This window comes from Achroia grisella, unplaced genomic scaffold (genome assembly GCF_030625045.1).
Source record: "Achroia grisella isolate CSIRO2021 unplaced genomic scaffold, CSIRO_AGI_Agris_v1 utg517, whole genome shotgun sequence".
Classification (NCBI taxonomy): Eukaryota; Metazoa; Arthropoda; class Insecta; order Lepidoptera; family Pyralidae; genus Achroia; species Achroia grisella.
In genome coordinates this window covers 852,334-867,198 of record NW_026712910.1, presented here as the reverse complement: position 1 = coordinate 867,198, position 14,865 = coordinate 852,334, and the positions used below count along the sequence as shown (strand labels likewise).

Below are 14,865 nucleotides of genomic sequence, written 5' to 3'. Positions count from 1 at the left end.
TTATTTTAGAAAGCTAAAGTTAATTGGTAATGAGGTCTATTATTAATATTATGTTATTTATATAATTATTAATATTATTATTACTATTAGAACATAACCCCTTATATAAACCCTAAAGTTAATTCCTATGGCCAAAATAAACGCAGGCTAATAGCTTAATTCATAATACTAATTTAAGGAGGAACCCTAGATGTCCCTTCGAAAATAAAATACTGGAACATTTTACAAGTAACAATAATAGACTTAACTTACAATTTATTAAGAAATGGTATTACAGAAGTAAACTGATATTAGTATATTGTAATATAGTAAGATGTGAATTAATTTGTGAGTGTAGTTAGAGCTGCTACCACATCCCCTCTATGTTCTCTCAATGTTCTTTCAGCTAGTGTTCTTGAGATTTCCATTTCTCTTACCTGAAATACGAAAACATGATAAAAAGTTAAATTATTTTAAAAAAATAGGAGACCTAATTATTATACACAATTCAATGAATTTAGGTTTACAACTAAACTGCTTATTTGTTTGTTGTATGATAATATTATCCACATAAATAACATTTTAGAGATTATGCTCCAATTTTTTTACTGGCTTAAATAAGTAGTAAGTAGTACAGTCAGGTAAGATATTCAGAATACTGAATTGATTACGTAAATGAAACTTTATTTTATTAATTCAATATTCAGTTTTATGTACATATATACATTTTAATAATTAATATGGAATCATCATATGAATTATTTAGAGCCAGATTTCTCAGTAATAATAATGTATCAGTGAATAAATGGTTTACCATAAAGTTATAAAGACAGATAATTGTATCAAACATATTGGAAAAATGTACAGATATTACAATATTCGAATGAGTACTATGAAAGTAATTTGAGTACTACTAAAAACAATGAATTGAAATTTCAATACATTATAAAATTTTAAATGTATGTAGGAAGTAGATGAGAACTGGTTTTGTAAATTTGCTGAAATACACAGTAGCTCAATATATATTAAAATATTTTTTACTGCATGACATTAAAAAATTATCATACTTTTAGCTCAAGTACTCATGCAGTCTTCAATAGAATTGTTTTGTTCTAGGATTCAAAAAGTATAAAATAAGTAAGATATAATTGAAACACCTTTTTTAAATAATTAATATTTTAGTTGAAACATTATATGAGTGTAGGTGTGATATAATGCCTAGTAAATAAATTTAAGAAAAGTTAGTCTCCAGAAATATCTAAAATTAACTTTAAAGAAAATCATGTATACAATTTCTGAATAAATTATTTCTACATATTTTTTTATACAATAACTTTTCACTTTTCAGAATATAAAGTAGTATTTCCTGCTCCTTAATTAATCTGACTTTCAAGTCGAACAGTGTCATAAAGTAATACTTACAATCAATTCAATGTCATCTTTCTTTACAGACACTTTCTGTAATTCCTTTTCTTTTTCGAGGCGTTCTGCTGCTTCTTTATTTCTTCTATCACCAATTAAGGATAGTGCCTGAAATTTGAAAATTTTCACAATCATTTAATGTATTCAGTTTAATTATCAATAGTAAAAGTAATGTATGAGTGGTGTCTTTTATTATCAAAAGGTGTACCCTTCATATGTAAGGAACTATATCCCCAATCTATTGAAAAATTATGATGTATATATATATATAATCTTTGAAAGGTTTTATTATTTCTCGTTTATAGGATTTATTACTTGTTTAAGTCGAAAAATAGAAACAAAACTAATAGGAAATACCAATCGAGAAAAAAAATATATCAACAACAGTTATAAATAAAACTATAGATAGAATAATTTTTTTGGTTATATTTGATTTCAATAAATTTTGAGGTTACTATCTGCTTATATGCATCAGTACATTTTAATCTTCTAATACTGTAAAATTCAATGGTTTCCAAGACCATACGATATTTTCGTTACATTTTTTATCATACAAAATTAAAAATTGGATTATTGGTTAGCTTAAAAAAATCACGGTAGACTCACTCCAGATATATCTTGGGATGAAATTTCTTTTTCTTCTGCATAATCGGTGACTTTTTCTAAGTCAGCTACTCCACTGTCGTGTTTTGCAGTTTTCTTTTGAGTTTTGTCTTTATCATGTTGGATATCATCAGCATCACCATTGATTTCTTCATCGGCCATGTCTAGTAAATAATGTTTTAATTAAATAAAATCTATTTCATAGATGATAGAAAAAGTAACTCAAGCTCCAGTATTCATATTAATTCTACAATCATGACAAAATCTTTTTAATTCAAACACATGCACGATAATTTGCCATTTACCACAGACAATAATAGACCACAGATTAGGAGAAGTACAAGTAGGACTATGGTCTCATAGTCTGGAACAGATTTTTTTGAAGTGGCAGTACCAGACTTTACTGATATATGAAATATTATGTTATCTATGCTGATATTGAGTTACAATAAGTGGACGGTTGATTGTTGTTTTAAAAAAAATTTTAAAGTTTAGTTTTCGGTTTTTAATATTGAAAAAATATGTTTTTTCCTACATGCATATGAATATAAATACGGTACATACACCAAAATAACATTTTTTACAATTTTTGTCTGTCTGTCTGTTTGTTCCGGCAATGGCTTAAACGGCTGAAATGGCTGGATCGATTTTGACGGGACTTTTTTTGGTACGTAGCTGATGTAATAAGGCGTAACTTAGGCTACTAGGCTACTTTTATTTTAGAAGAATAAAGTTAAACTCTATGCAGGCGAAGTCGCCGGAACAGCTAGTTTTAAATATTTTTATTTCAATTGTTATTGGTGTTGCAGGAAGCAGTGACTTATACATAAAAGGAAACACTTGTTGTTACCGAATAGATACAACAATATATAAAAAATATTCACCTGCTTTCGTTTAGCAAAAAACATATTGCTGAGTAGGTAATTATAGGTTAGCTTAAATTTCCCTGAATTATTGATAAATAAAAAATACGTTTTATATTGAAATCGATACCTCAGATTATTTTTAATAGTCAGTGGACGTATAAGATTATTTTACAATACTATTAATGTAATTGTAATTAAATTGTAATAGAACAGAATAGCATTATTATCTATATGTTCTAAATAGTCAAGACAGACGACAAGGAGAGATGACCGGAATAGAAAAGGGTATAATTCATAATGTGTGTACCTAATAAGTGATTTGAATTGATGAATTTAATTTTACAATAGTATTTTAGTCAATAACAATAACAGTGTTGTTTAATTGAATACGGAATATAGAATGAACTCTTGCTCTTGAACGTATAAAACAAGTATAAAATGCTATGACACAGCGCAATTTCATACGTATTGTTATATCGGAATTAGTTTTATAGAGTAGGCAAAAAAGTTTATAAATTAAAATTTTATAATAGATATTGACTAATTTAAATTAAATATTGTTTTGTCCCTTTTATAGTTTTTATTATACATTTTAACAGTTAACAGCGACTTCATCCGTGCAGAATTCAGATTCTTTTATTATAAAATAAATAAATGTTCTAAAATTAACTCCCTATAATATTAACTATTTCCGAATGAAAGTCCCGTGAAAATCTGTCCAACTGTTTAAGAGACAAAAAGTATTTTATTTATACAATTAGGTACATACATAGGTATAGGTACACTTTCGAATGATTTTAGTGAAATCTGTTAATTTGAAATAACAAACAGACACTTAAATTTTATTTAGATGTACCGATGTATTTATTAAAATTACGAGAAGTAGTAGCTGATACGAAGTTCACGAAGTTTAGTTCATCAAGTAAATATTAATAAATAAACTTACTTTGTAAAATAATTTTAATTAAGTATCATGTACATTACTATCACAGGCATTATTATTAACATTATTTATACACAGAACAGAGAATCTATTCTATGTATGTATCGATACATTCAGATGTGGACCGCGGCACCAGTGGTGGCAATCTGATTATCTTCATTTTTATTTTCTGGTGTATACGGTGGAGGTGGCACGCCATGATCATGTGTCTGAAAATGTTAAAAACTTTATAGATAACTGGCTGATGATACTCAAGACTTTTATCTATCTCCATATTTAATCTATTTTGGCGACATAATACATGTTTTTTTAAATTTACTTATTATAATAAAATCAAGAAAATTTAACACAATGGAATACATATTATGTGTTCAATTTTCTTACATTATTCGTAAAAACATTCAAATACGTGAAATGGGTATAAGTAAAAATAAGTAGATATATTGACTGCTTTTAAATAAATTTCTATCTTTCTATATTACAAAACAAAGAAGTAAGCAGTTCTGTGATTATAAAATATAGGTATATATTCTATACTAGATATACTTACAAAATTATCACTAACATAATGAATTCCTGGATGTGGTGTGCTATCAGGCGGTGATGTGGAATATCTGAATGTAATTAATAATAGTAAATATAAATGTATTTAAACAAAAATATAATGTAATGTCACTACAATATTTCACTTTACAAATCAAAATACAGCTTCTGTACAAAGCTACTCGGTGGAAGAAGTAATAGATAAAATAATAGACAACTTTGTATAAAATCTACATCGGTACCTAAATTTACTGTGCCCGTGGTTTCACCCGCGTGAAATTTATAGCCTATATGTTATTCTGATGTATAAAAGCTATATTACTGTAAAGTTTCATCAAAATCCGTTCAGTAGTTTTTGCGTAAAAGAATAACACACATCCATCCACACTCATAAACTTATACTCTACTACTATATAACTAAAATATGAATTAAGATGTCTAAGGTCATAAATTACATCAACATTATATTTCTACTTGCCTACCTATTTATTATTCTTACCTCGGTGGAGCATCTCTTAATCTTTCCTCTACATATATTTGTAAACTTCCTATAGATAAACGGCTATCGTAAGGAGAACTTCTACCCATTGGTCTGTAATCAAATTAATTAACATTTAAGTTTTCAGTAGAAGTGTTTCAGTTTTTTTACAAGCAACCGAATATTTTCAAGTTACGTAACTAATAACAACGACAAACTAATGTAATCACTTTTATACAAAAAGGGGAAAAGAACATAATAACCAAGTGAAAAACTGGAAAATTTATTGCATAAATTCAGAAGAGATTCTGTTTCATATTTGATATTTATCCATCCTATTTCCTAGCCGTGCATCTGTGGATAGCGATAAGATAAGGCACAGGCAGTGCAGACGGCCATTTCATGGTACAAAGATGAGAATTCTCCTCCCACGGTTCCTTATTATACTTGATGGAGTCAACAAGTCTGTAGTAGATAGGCACCATTATAAATCGTACCTATGATTACTTACTTACTAAATGGTTGACTGACTGGGATAGATAAATTTCCTCGAAAAGTAACTGACTCCAGCCATATAATTATTATTTTGGATAACAATAATTTATTTTTTCATATATGTCTTACAGTGATGCCAATTATTTACTTGAAATATATAGCTTGATTGCTACATACCTTATTTCCGTTGCCATGCACAGTTTAAAGAGTAATACGAATGTTGCAACAATTCCAAGGATAAGAGTAGTTCCCATGATAATCTGTGTAGTTGAAACTACAAGCATTTGGTCGAAAGTATCTCTGAGAAACGAATAGCAAAGTTAAGTATATGATTCAGTGTATTTTTGATTCTTGTGTAGGTTTAAATTGTTTAGTTTACTCCTTGTGACAAATGATACTTATGTTATAATAACTTCTCTCTAAAATTCTCATATGTTCTGATGCATAACATCAAATGCGAGCATTCAAAATATGTTAACATTCGTTCGGCATAACTTCGCTCTTATTGAATGTAACCGATTCAAACTAGTTTTTTCAACGTATAGGTGTTTCCGACCTTGGTAATTTTTATATAGGATGTTTTATCTAGCTATGTATTAGGTTTGTACCTATTTATTAGTATAATATAATATTTATCTATAATTATGTCCAAATCTTTTTAATTTAAACATACACGATGATTTACCATTTACTACAGACCATGGATTAGTAAGATAATAAGGAGGGCTATAGACATAGAATTAATATGGATATTGGAGCTTGAATTACCTACTTTTTCTTTCTATCATCTATGAAATCTAGATTTTATTTAATTAAAACATTACTAATCACAGCCGATGAAGAAATCAATGGCGATGCTGATAATATTCAACATGATGAAGACAGAACTCAAAAGAAAACTGAAAAACATGACACTGTACGCCAGTATCGTATTTTGCTGACTTGGAAAAAATCACCGATTCTGCAGAAGAAAATATAAAGTGCACTGATATCCTCAAAATTGTTTGAAATTAAATTTAAGCAAAAAAAATAATTTTATCTGTAGTTTCAGAAAAAAAGAAAAGGACTTAAAGAGAGTGTCTATAAAAAAAGATGCCCGTTGCGAGATCTGAACTTACCTAATGATAATGATGATGTTCCATTACCTGACAATAACTCACCTTCTCTTCAAGGAGCCAGCATCTGAAGCACTGATCCAATTCCAATGAAAGTTATTGATTTCACTAGGGAACAGGAACTTTTAGTGCTACCTCCAATGGATCCTTACGAAGCATTCAGTTAATGAATTGTTGACGTTTTTATTGGATCTTATTCTTCGAGAAACAAATGCAATTGCATTAAGAGTGGATACGGCACAGAATGTGAAGACTTAACTAGATTTAGAAAGATTAAATAGAGAAGAACTGCTGACATGTTTAGGACTCTTTCTTCACGCTGGAACAATTCGACTAAAGCGTATAAGCGATTATTGGAAACGACACTATTTATTTAATACTCCATGCTTCGGACAATTCATGTCTCGCAACCGTTTTTTACTCTTTAGGATTGTTGATTTGTTTAGAATGCCTGCACCTTCTGCACGTCTGAGGAAAACCGCCTGATAAAAATTCAACCATTTATGGATTATTTTAACAATAAAATGAAAACCATATGTTGTCCCGGTACAAAAATTTGTCATTGGATGAGTCCATAGTTTTGTGGCTCGGTCAATTGCTGTACATTAAGAATAAAAGGCACAACTATGGCATTGCATGAATGGCACAGCTTTATGTTCTAGCTGAGCCAGATGGTACCATTTAAAATGCCAAGTTTACGCCTGTGCAAATGATGAGACATCAGGGCAAGGACATGGTAAAGACGTCTTCAAGCTCCTAGAAGATAGACTAGATTGCGGCCATCGTGTATACATGGATAATTATTACAACTCTTATGTTTTGGTTGTGTTCAATTTCACAAAATTTCTAGATCGACAGACATACCGCACAGGAACTTTAAGTATAAACTGTAATCCTGTTGAAATTGGGACTATCTCATTGAATAAAGGAGAAAAAAATCCTTATTCTTGAACGGTGTACATATTCACAGAACATGGTGACGAGATGATAGAAACTACTTTCAAAAGAGGATCTGTGGTATTGAAACCAACAGCAATTGTCCATTATAATAATTTTATGTCGGGCATAGATCTTCAAGCTTCGATGTTAGCTTATTATCCAGTCTAAAGGAAGACACTGCGCTGCTATCAGAAGCTGTTTGTGCATATGCTGCAAATGAACCCCACTAATGCATTCTACTTGTACAAAAAAATTTCGGCAATAATAATATGAATCTATATGATTGCCGTTTGAAGATACTGGAAAAACTCCTACCTGTTCCTAATAAAGTCAATCGACGCAATGTTTTGAAAATTAAATATAAACTCACTAAAATAGAGAAGTGAGACTAAAGAAAGTAGGAAGTGTCGTTACAGAAACTACTGAAGTGGCCCGAAAAGAATGCAAAGACTGAAAAGCACATAGAAAGAGCGTGCAAACAACTTATGAATGTAAACAATGTGAAGGCTCTCCAGATTTTTGTACAGAATGTTTCTGCCTAGTACATTCCTAAGTTTTTTAAAGTTCCATTTTTTATATTATATTTTTTTATCACTCATTTATGCTAGTAACATTTTTTTTCGTCAGATTTTGATTAATTTCTTTGTTTTCGGTCAAGAACTGAGGTAAAATAAGTTAAAAACTTGCATTGATTAGTGTCCTTAGACGATATGTTGCTTGGAATTCAATTAAAAACATGGGTTTGTCAAAATCTTTAATACGCAAAAATGCATGCAAATGTTTTTTTTATTAAAATAATAATAATTGTAAATATGTATATAGGTACATTCATCCATATTTTTAAATATTTGTACATACTTAATCAAAATTCGCCATAAAAAAAATGGTTCCTAGCTATTATTTTCCATTACTTAATTTCGTAGGCAGTAAATGTGTTAACATAAAATAAAGTTATAATCGTACCTGCAAATCCATTCATTAAATGAATTGTAACAGGGTTGACAAACCCCCTGCCAACAATGTAAGCTTTCACTTTCTGCATGGCTGCAGCACATACCGTGACATTTATCTCCTAAGCCTGGAAATAGGTATATATATATTATTAAATAGTCAATAATAAGTACCTATTTGTTCATAGCGACATCAAATAGCGCGACGGCGTATAATTAAAAAAAAAGCGGCCGCTAACTCGGCTCCGGAGGTTCGTAGCTTGATGTGCAGCCGCAGTCTACACAATTTACTTAATAAAAAAGAATAACAAATGCAATATTATTGGATATAGGTAAAAATGTATAAAAAAAGAGAATTAGTCGCATGTGTAGATAAAATATTCGGACCTGGACATTTTAAGCAGGCTCTTTGTAATGGATTTGGCAAATATCCGTCGCTGCAATAACACTGTCCATGAATGCACACATATCCATCGCCAACGCATGTCGGGCTGCATTCCTCTGAAAGCACAGAAAAACTTCTAAATTGAATGGATTACTTCAAGGAATTGATCTACGATTTCTATATTACTTATACATGTAGAAAGGGGTGTTAAGTTTGGGGATTGATTTAGAAAAATCAATCTCCAATCCGAACGACCCTTTCTAGCGAGCCCTTGCTAAAGGTCGCCACGCGGTTCCCACTTGAAATCATTAACATTAATTTCTAGTGAATTCGTTGTCATGTGCTAAGCACAAGCATCTGATTTTATTTTCATACCATCATTACTATATGTACACTAGCACCCCGCGTTTACCGTTAACGCAGGCGGCACGAATCCATTAGGGTAATACCTAAAAAAAATTAACTGCACAACAAACAACCAACACATTTATTACACAAATCTTAAATGTCCTACATATTGGACAAGTCAACTATGAAATCAATAATACAAAAAAATAATAATTAAGTTGTTCGGGCACGTTAAATATTGTATTATTAATGGTTTTATTTGTAAACAAGTTTGTACCCTTAATTAATAATTATCGATAGATTCCATGTTCTTTGAAAGTTTATTGCATCTACTTTAGACACTCGATTAATTAAATACATATTAAATTTGTTATGTAAATTACCTTCATATTCTTTAGGATGAGCACACACGAGCACCAATAAACAAGAAAATTGAACCCAATACGATTTAATGACCATTATTCGCTTTACATTGTATTGATTTGAAGGGAATTTGTTGTTTTACTCAACATGCTGTTCTGTACTACATCGCATTTTCCATAAAACTGTACTGCGATAACTTATCAGTGATCTTTTGTTGAAGCATGATATGCTGCTACTATATATATACCAGCCACAACATATCTACCTACATATTATACAAAGAGTAATAAGTCATCGTAATTTGACACAAGCCCTAGCCTGTGATATCAAAAAATCTGGAAAAATATTTTTAAATTTCTGTACAACATACTTTCTACATTATATATTTATATAGGTAGAAACAAAACCTTAGCTGTTAACATCAGATATTTGAGTATTAAATATAAAGAATAATAGCTGTAAACTTAGAATTTTTCTGTGCGATAAGTATATCAGATAAAAATAGTATATTAGTGAGTGTTTTAATATTAAACACATTAGGTGTGTTTTTAGATAAAAATATACGTGTTTTTTATCCATATTAATATTATAAATAATGAAAGTGCGTGATTGGTGCAGCCAATGACAACAGTAATTAAAGACGTAGCCTAGTAGAAGAAATATATTTAACGAAATAAAATAGTATAATAGAGCGAACTATGTCGATGGTCGCCCAGGAAATGTACCTAAATGTATAACGAACAAAATAATAGTAGGTAGTTATTAAAGAATATAATTTAAAAAAATATGTATATTCAAATTTATAATGTGTCAAACAAGTGACAAATTAATGGTAACTATGAATATAATTAGAAAATTATAAATATTCAAGAAATTTTAATGTAATAAGTTATCGCTGCACTAGATAAAAGTTATATTTTTTCTCAGAATATCTGACAAAGTCGTAGCTAAGAGCTAGTTATAGAAAAATAAGTAGTATTGAATAGGTAATAATTATTGTTGTGTTTTAATCTCTATTTCTGGTTAAAATAGTTTAGTTTTATAAAAACTTATTATATTGTTCGTATCGCATTCTTCATCATTATTCGCACAATCACTGATTTTGAAAAGAAAGGTATATGTAGGTATACAAAAGGATGCGAGGCTTGCCTTCCAATCACACACAGAAATTATTACATGTATCTTTACTGTTTATATTTTTGTGGAAGGCATACTAGTCCGAATAAAAAGTACCTCATTACTATTTAATCTTTATATTAAATGTTATCGGTTACCGCTTATGTTATGCTGATATTACAAATAATAAAGTTCTATATCTAGTTTTAATCTTATCTATATTTTGTACAATGCTACAATGCAAATAATTTGTTAATGTATCCATGTGAATTAATGAAAAGTCTTCGTTTACTAAGTAAAAAATAACTGTAGCAATCACATTTAGTGTGAATAGATTTTTTCCTTGTAGGTATAGTACATACTATACCTACAAGGAGAGTGGTCCGATTCAATTTGTCAAAAGTCCTCAAAGGAGTCATTGTGCTTGCCACGAGGCCAATTTAAGAGATTACCTACAGATCAAGTTCAGAAAAAGAATTCTTTAATTAATTGTAAATACAGGTACCTATTTAAAACTAAAGGAATTATTTTATTCGCAACGCAATTGAATATATACATTATCAACCTGATTTATAGCTAGTAACAACATGATAAAGTTCTGATTATAATTTTCTCATTTATTTTAAGTACGAGTTGTAGCTGTAGCAATATATTGTAGTGTATCTACTTATTTAGGAAATATCTATTATCACAACAGTTACCTGTAATAAAGAGAATTCTCCTAAACAAATGGTAACATAATGCTACTCTCTATAAATATGTAGAGAACAAACTCTTCATTATCGTCTTTTAGTTTGGTCTCAAGTATATTAGGCACAAAGCAGCTTGCTTTGTAAGCTACAGTTGCAAGGGCGCTAGCTGTGGGCAGCAGTAGTCCGAAAAAATGATGACAGGATGCCCGGTCTGATCATGTATATTGCGATTAGCACACAACTTCAGGTTAATGGTTACGTATTAGTTACGTAAAAATATAAAATAGGGTTGATGTTGGCTAATCCGTAAATGGTGCAGCAAATGTCTATTTCGTTATAGAGCCAAGTAACCAGACTTTAGTCTCATCTTACGAAGTAAATTTATTGTCATTTATATAAACATTATTCTTCAGATTATCTACAACAATTAAGGAATATACAAGGTTAATAGTTCTTGTTTCTTAAATTTGATCAGAAGCTGTATGAGTTAAATCTCTAACTTACAAAACATTTTAATTGAAACGTATCTTTCTTGTTTTGAATATCGTTTAAAAACAGAATCCACGTGATCATCATTTATGTTTGTTCACGTATCTAGTCACAAAGTCATTGAACCTCATTACACGGTCATATTGTAATGAATTATTACGGTATATTTTCCATTACACCGAAAAATGATAATTTGTTTGAAAAAATTAGACAACATTATATTAGATTATTTGGTTTGGTAATCATTAAATGAAAATTTCTTAAACCAATAGGTAACCTACTAAGTTAGAAATATTAAAAACTTAATAGTAATAAACACGTACAATAATAATAGTATATAGTCAATGTTGCGTATGTGTATGTACTTATAATTTATACATATGTATAGTACATAGAGATATAATACAGATACGATATAAATGTTAAGTCTCATGAAATATGTAATATGACTTATTCAAAGAAAAGAGAGGAGGACTTTAATAAAAAGCTTTTCATATAAGTATTTGTTAAACTATGTACATAAACCTTGTCTGTTAATAATATACGTTTGAGCCTCGTAGTAATGGTATAAGCTCAATAGAATAAATTTAATTTAACATCAAAATGGTAAATAAATATATAAAATGGTAACATTATAGCTATTTTTCTAAATTCTGTTATAATTGGTGTTGATTATTTTAATATTTGTATAACAAAAACACTAAAATATCTTACATACGAGTAGATTTCGTCCTTGTTACTATTGAGATTGAGCCACCATTAAATATAGATCAATATCTAGTAGTACGTACCTACTTTAATATGAAACGGAAATGTAAAAATAACTACACTACTATGTTTTATTGTATTACAAATACTCAGGGTTATTATACCATCTACTATAACTTAGAATTTACTATTACCTAAAACCCAAATATTGTCAAACTACAATCCTACAATATCCCAAAGTTATTACGACAGATATGTGGCTATTAATACGTGCTACAAAATATAATTAACCTGGATGCGATAACGATTATTCTCAAAACAATCATAATAGGAGAAAACGGCTCGTGGTTCTGCAAATGGAAATGTCAACATAATCCAAACAAACTGCTATCCTTGCTGTGTGACCCGGGCTATTTCGACTACATCGAATGAGAAATGTAAAATTCCCTTATCAGATAATTTTTAGAAGTTTTGTGTCTAGCACAAAAATTCCGAATTTTGTCTATTGTACTATTCTCTTAGCATGTAAAGATAAGTATTGTAGCAAGAGGATAGTACAATATTTATTTTGTTTTAAAATGCTATAAGATAGAAGGTTCGTATTTTATATTGGAAAATTTATGGCAACATTTTATTTTGTATCGAATTCTACGTTCGGTTATTTGTTGTTTATCTGTAATGTGTTTTATGCATTACTAGCTGCGCCCACAGTTTTATCCGCGTTAAATAATCAATAAAAAATATAGTTTATATGTTATTCTGATGCATAAGCAATATTACTGTACCTAAAGTTTAATCAAAAACCGTTCAGTAGTTTTTGCATGAAAGAGTAACAATCATCCATACTTACAAACTTTCACGTTTATAATAATATATAATTAAGATTAAGTTTAAGTGGTACTTTTATTTTTTTTTGGCTACTGGCATATTGGCATAAGACCAGCTGTATTTTGGCATAGAGTATCCCATGAAGCTGTGTGGAGGCATTTCGGAGCTTTATGTATGTGAAACTTGTTTTATAGATTTCAATTATTTTTTGTTTCTATTGTATTATTATATATTCCTTACTTCTTTCATAACAATCTGTGTGTACGTTTAATTAACTCTTCTAGGAACTATTTCGTCTTTTCTCTGTTTCGAAAAAATGTTATTTATAATTACTATAAAAGACAGAAACAAAACCCAAAACTCTCTAAACATGGGTTCACTTAAAATAGCCGAGAATTCAGTTTTTTCGAAATAGACATATATAGTAATAGCTTTACATGAGCTATTACTTTACCAGACTAAGCTATTGGTGTGAATGTCTGTAATAATTACTAAATAAATACTAACTATAACTATTTTCCAATTGTAATGTAAAACTACATAATGGCGGACTAATTATAGAATAAAAAGACGAGCCTATCAACGAAACAAATTAGCTATTTTAAATGAACATCTACACGTATCTATTATTAATATATTAATGAAAAGTTTTGTTGCGAGATGAAATGTTTAACTGGAATATAAAGTGATTGAATTATGAATATAATTATGTTTTAATAAAATTAAGTTTCACAATAAATGAAATATGTTTGCGCCTAAAATAAGGAACAAACCTTCAAATCTTCGTCAACATTATACTTTTACTTGTGACCAACTTGACACTTTTGTCTAAAGAAAAGTTTTATCAAATTCTATTAGAGAACTCATTTATATTCAAAGAAAACGTCCGAGTTGGATGATATTTCTGTTAAAAAGTAGGAATATTTGAAATAGCTACGCGGTATAGCATAACAAGAGAGATCATGGATTTTGTCTTCCATTCTCTCATTTCTTCTTTCTATTTTCTATGCTAATGATTCTTTATAATGAAATTTAGCAATATTAGTGATGGACTAGATTGTACTACAAAATATAGAAGGGTGCTGGAATTACACTATTATTTTCAGGTGCTCCATTAGTTCCAGTATGGTATATATTACTTGAGATATACCTAAATAAACAAGGTAAAAATAAAGTCTTGTATTGATATATATAAAGTGATATTTTATAATTTATATTAAATGTCTTAATCTAATACACAGCTAGTCTGTCTGTCTGTTATCAATGATTTATGATATAAATAAATATTCATATTGCTTAATTATTAGTGATATCAATTTATCTTTGATAAAATATTAATAGAACATTTCATTCCTCTAGCATACAGAACTCGCGAGTAACTCGAGAGTAAGAAAGGAAAACTTTCTTAAATATTTTTTTTATGATTCAAGCTGTTGTAATATACATACAAAGCAAAGATAAAACAGTTAAGGGTTCTGATGCCATTTGGAAGACAAAAAGCGTCCTACAGGATACAAATACCTATATTAAAAAATATCTTTAGACTAAGAACTTTTGAGCAACACCTTCAACATTCATCACAGAAAGCATTTTATATATTTAT

General features: G+C 29.3%; 3 protein-coding genes across 4 annotated transcripts in view; all 3 read right to left on the bottom strand.

Annotated features, from left to right (window-relative positions):
- The window catches only part of LOC131847263 (guanine nucleotide-binding protein G(q) subunit alpha), a 206,907-nt gene that overhangs the window by 134,916 nt on the left and 57,126 nt on the right, over positions 1-14,865 (bottom strand). The gene's annotated exons all lie outside the window — the stretch shown is intronic.
- LOC131847270 (huntingtin-interacting protein K) lies at positions 233-2,318 on the bottom strand. The gene is made up of 3 exons (XM_059196801.1): positions 2,008-2,318; positions 1,402-1,509; positions 233-416 (listed from the first exon to the last, which is right to left on the bottom strand). Exons 1-3 carry the CDS (start codon positions 2,164-2,166, stop codon positions 321-323), a joined length of 363 nt encoding a protein of 120 aa, XP_059052784.1. The 5' UTR covers positions 2,167-2,318; the 3' UTR covers positions 233-320.
- On the bottom strand, positions 3,855-9,584 carry LOC131847266 (uncharacterized). Of its 2 annotated transcripts, XM_059196796.1 has the most exons (7): positions 9,450-9,584; positions 8,721-8,834; positions 8,347-8,461; positions 5,507-5,629; positions 4,856-4,948; positions 4,364-4,427; positions 3,855-4,022 (listed from the first exon to the last, which is right to left on the bottom strand). In XM_059196796.1, exons 1-7 carry the CDS (start codon positions 9,523-9,525, stop codon positions 3,927-3,929), a joined length of 681 nt encoding a protein of 226 aa, XP_059052779.1. In that variant the 5' UTR covers positions 9,526-9,584; the 3' UTR covers positions 3,855-3,926. The 2 variants fall into 2 exon arrangements, with proteins under 2 accessions (XP_059052779.1, XP_059052780.1); XM_059196797.1 differs by lacking the exon at positions 5,507-5,629.

What these genes read in the sequence shown, in the direction of transcription:
- LOC131847266 (XM_059196796.1), bottom strand. Translation starts at nt 9,525, where the DNA reads ATGGTCATTAAATCGTATTGGGTTCAATTTTCTTGTTTATTGGTGCTC. An exon ending in AGCCTGCTTAAAATGTCCAG is followed by an intron (nt 8,462 to 8,720) that starts GTCCGAATATTT and finishes ACCTATTTCCAG; the next exon opens with GCTTAGGAGATAAATGTCAC. An exon ending in TGCATGGCAACGGAAATAAG is followed by an intron (nt 4,949 to 5,506) that starts GTATGTAGCAAT and finishes ATTTGATTACAG; the next exon opens with ACCAATGGGTAGAAGTTCTC.
- LOC131847270 (XM_059196801.1), bottom strand. Translation starts at nt 2,166, where the DNA reads ATGGCCGATGAAGAAATCAATGGTGATGCTGATGATATCCAACATGAT. An exon ending in CATCCCAAGATATATCTGGA is followed by an intron (nt 1,510 to 2,007) that starts GTGAGTCTACCG and finishes TTCAAATTTCAG; the next exon opens with GCACTATCCTTAATTGGTGA. An exon ending in AAGATGACATTGAATTGATT is followed by an intron (nt 417 to 1,401) that starts GTAAGTATTACT and finishes TTCGTATTTCAG; the next exon opens with GTAAGAGAAATGGAAATCTC.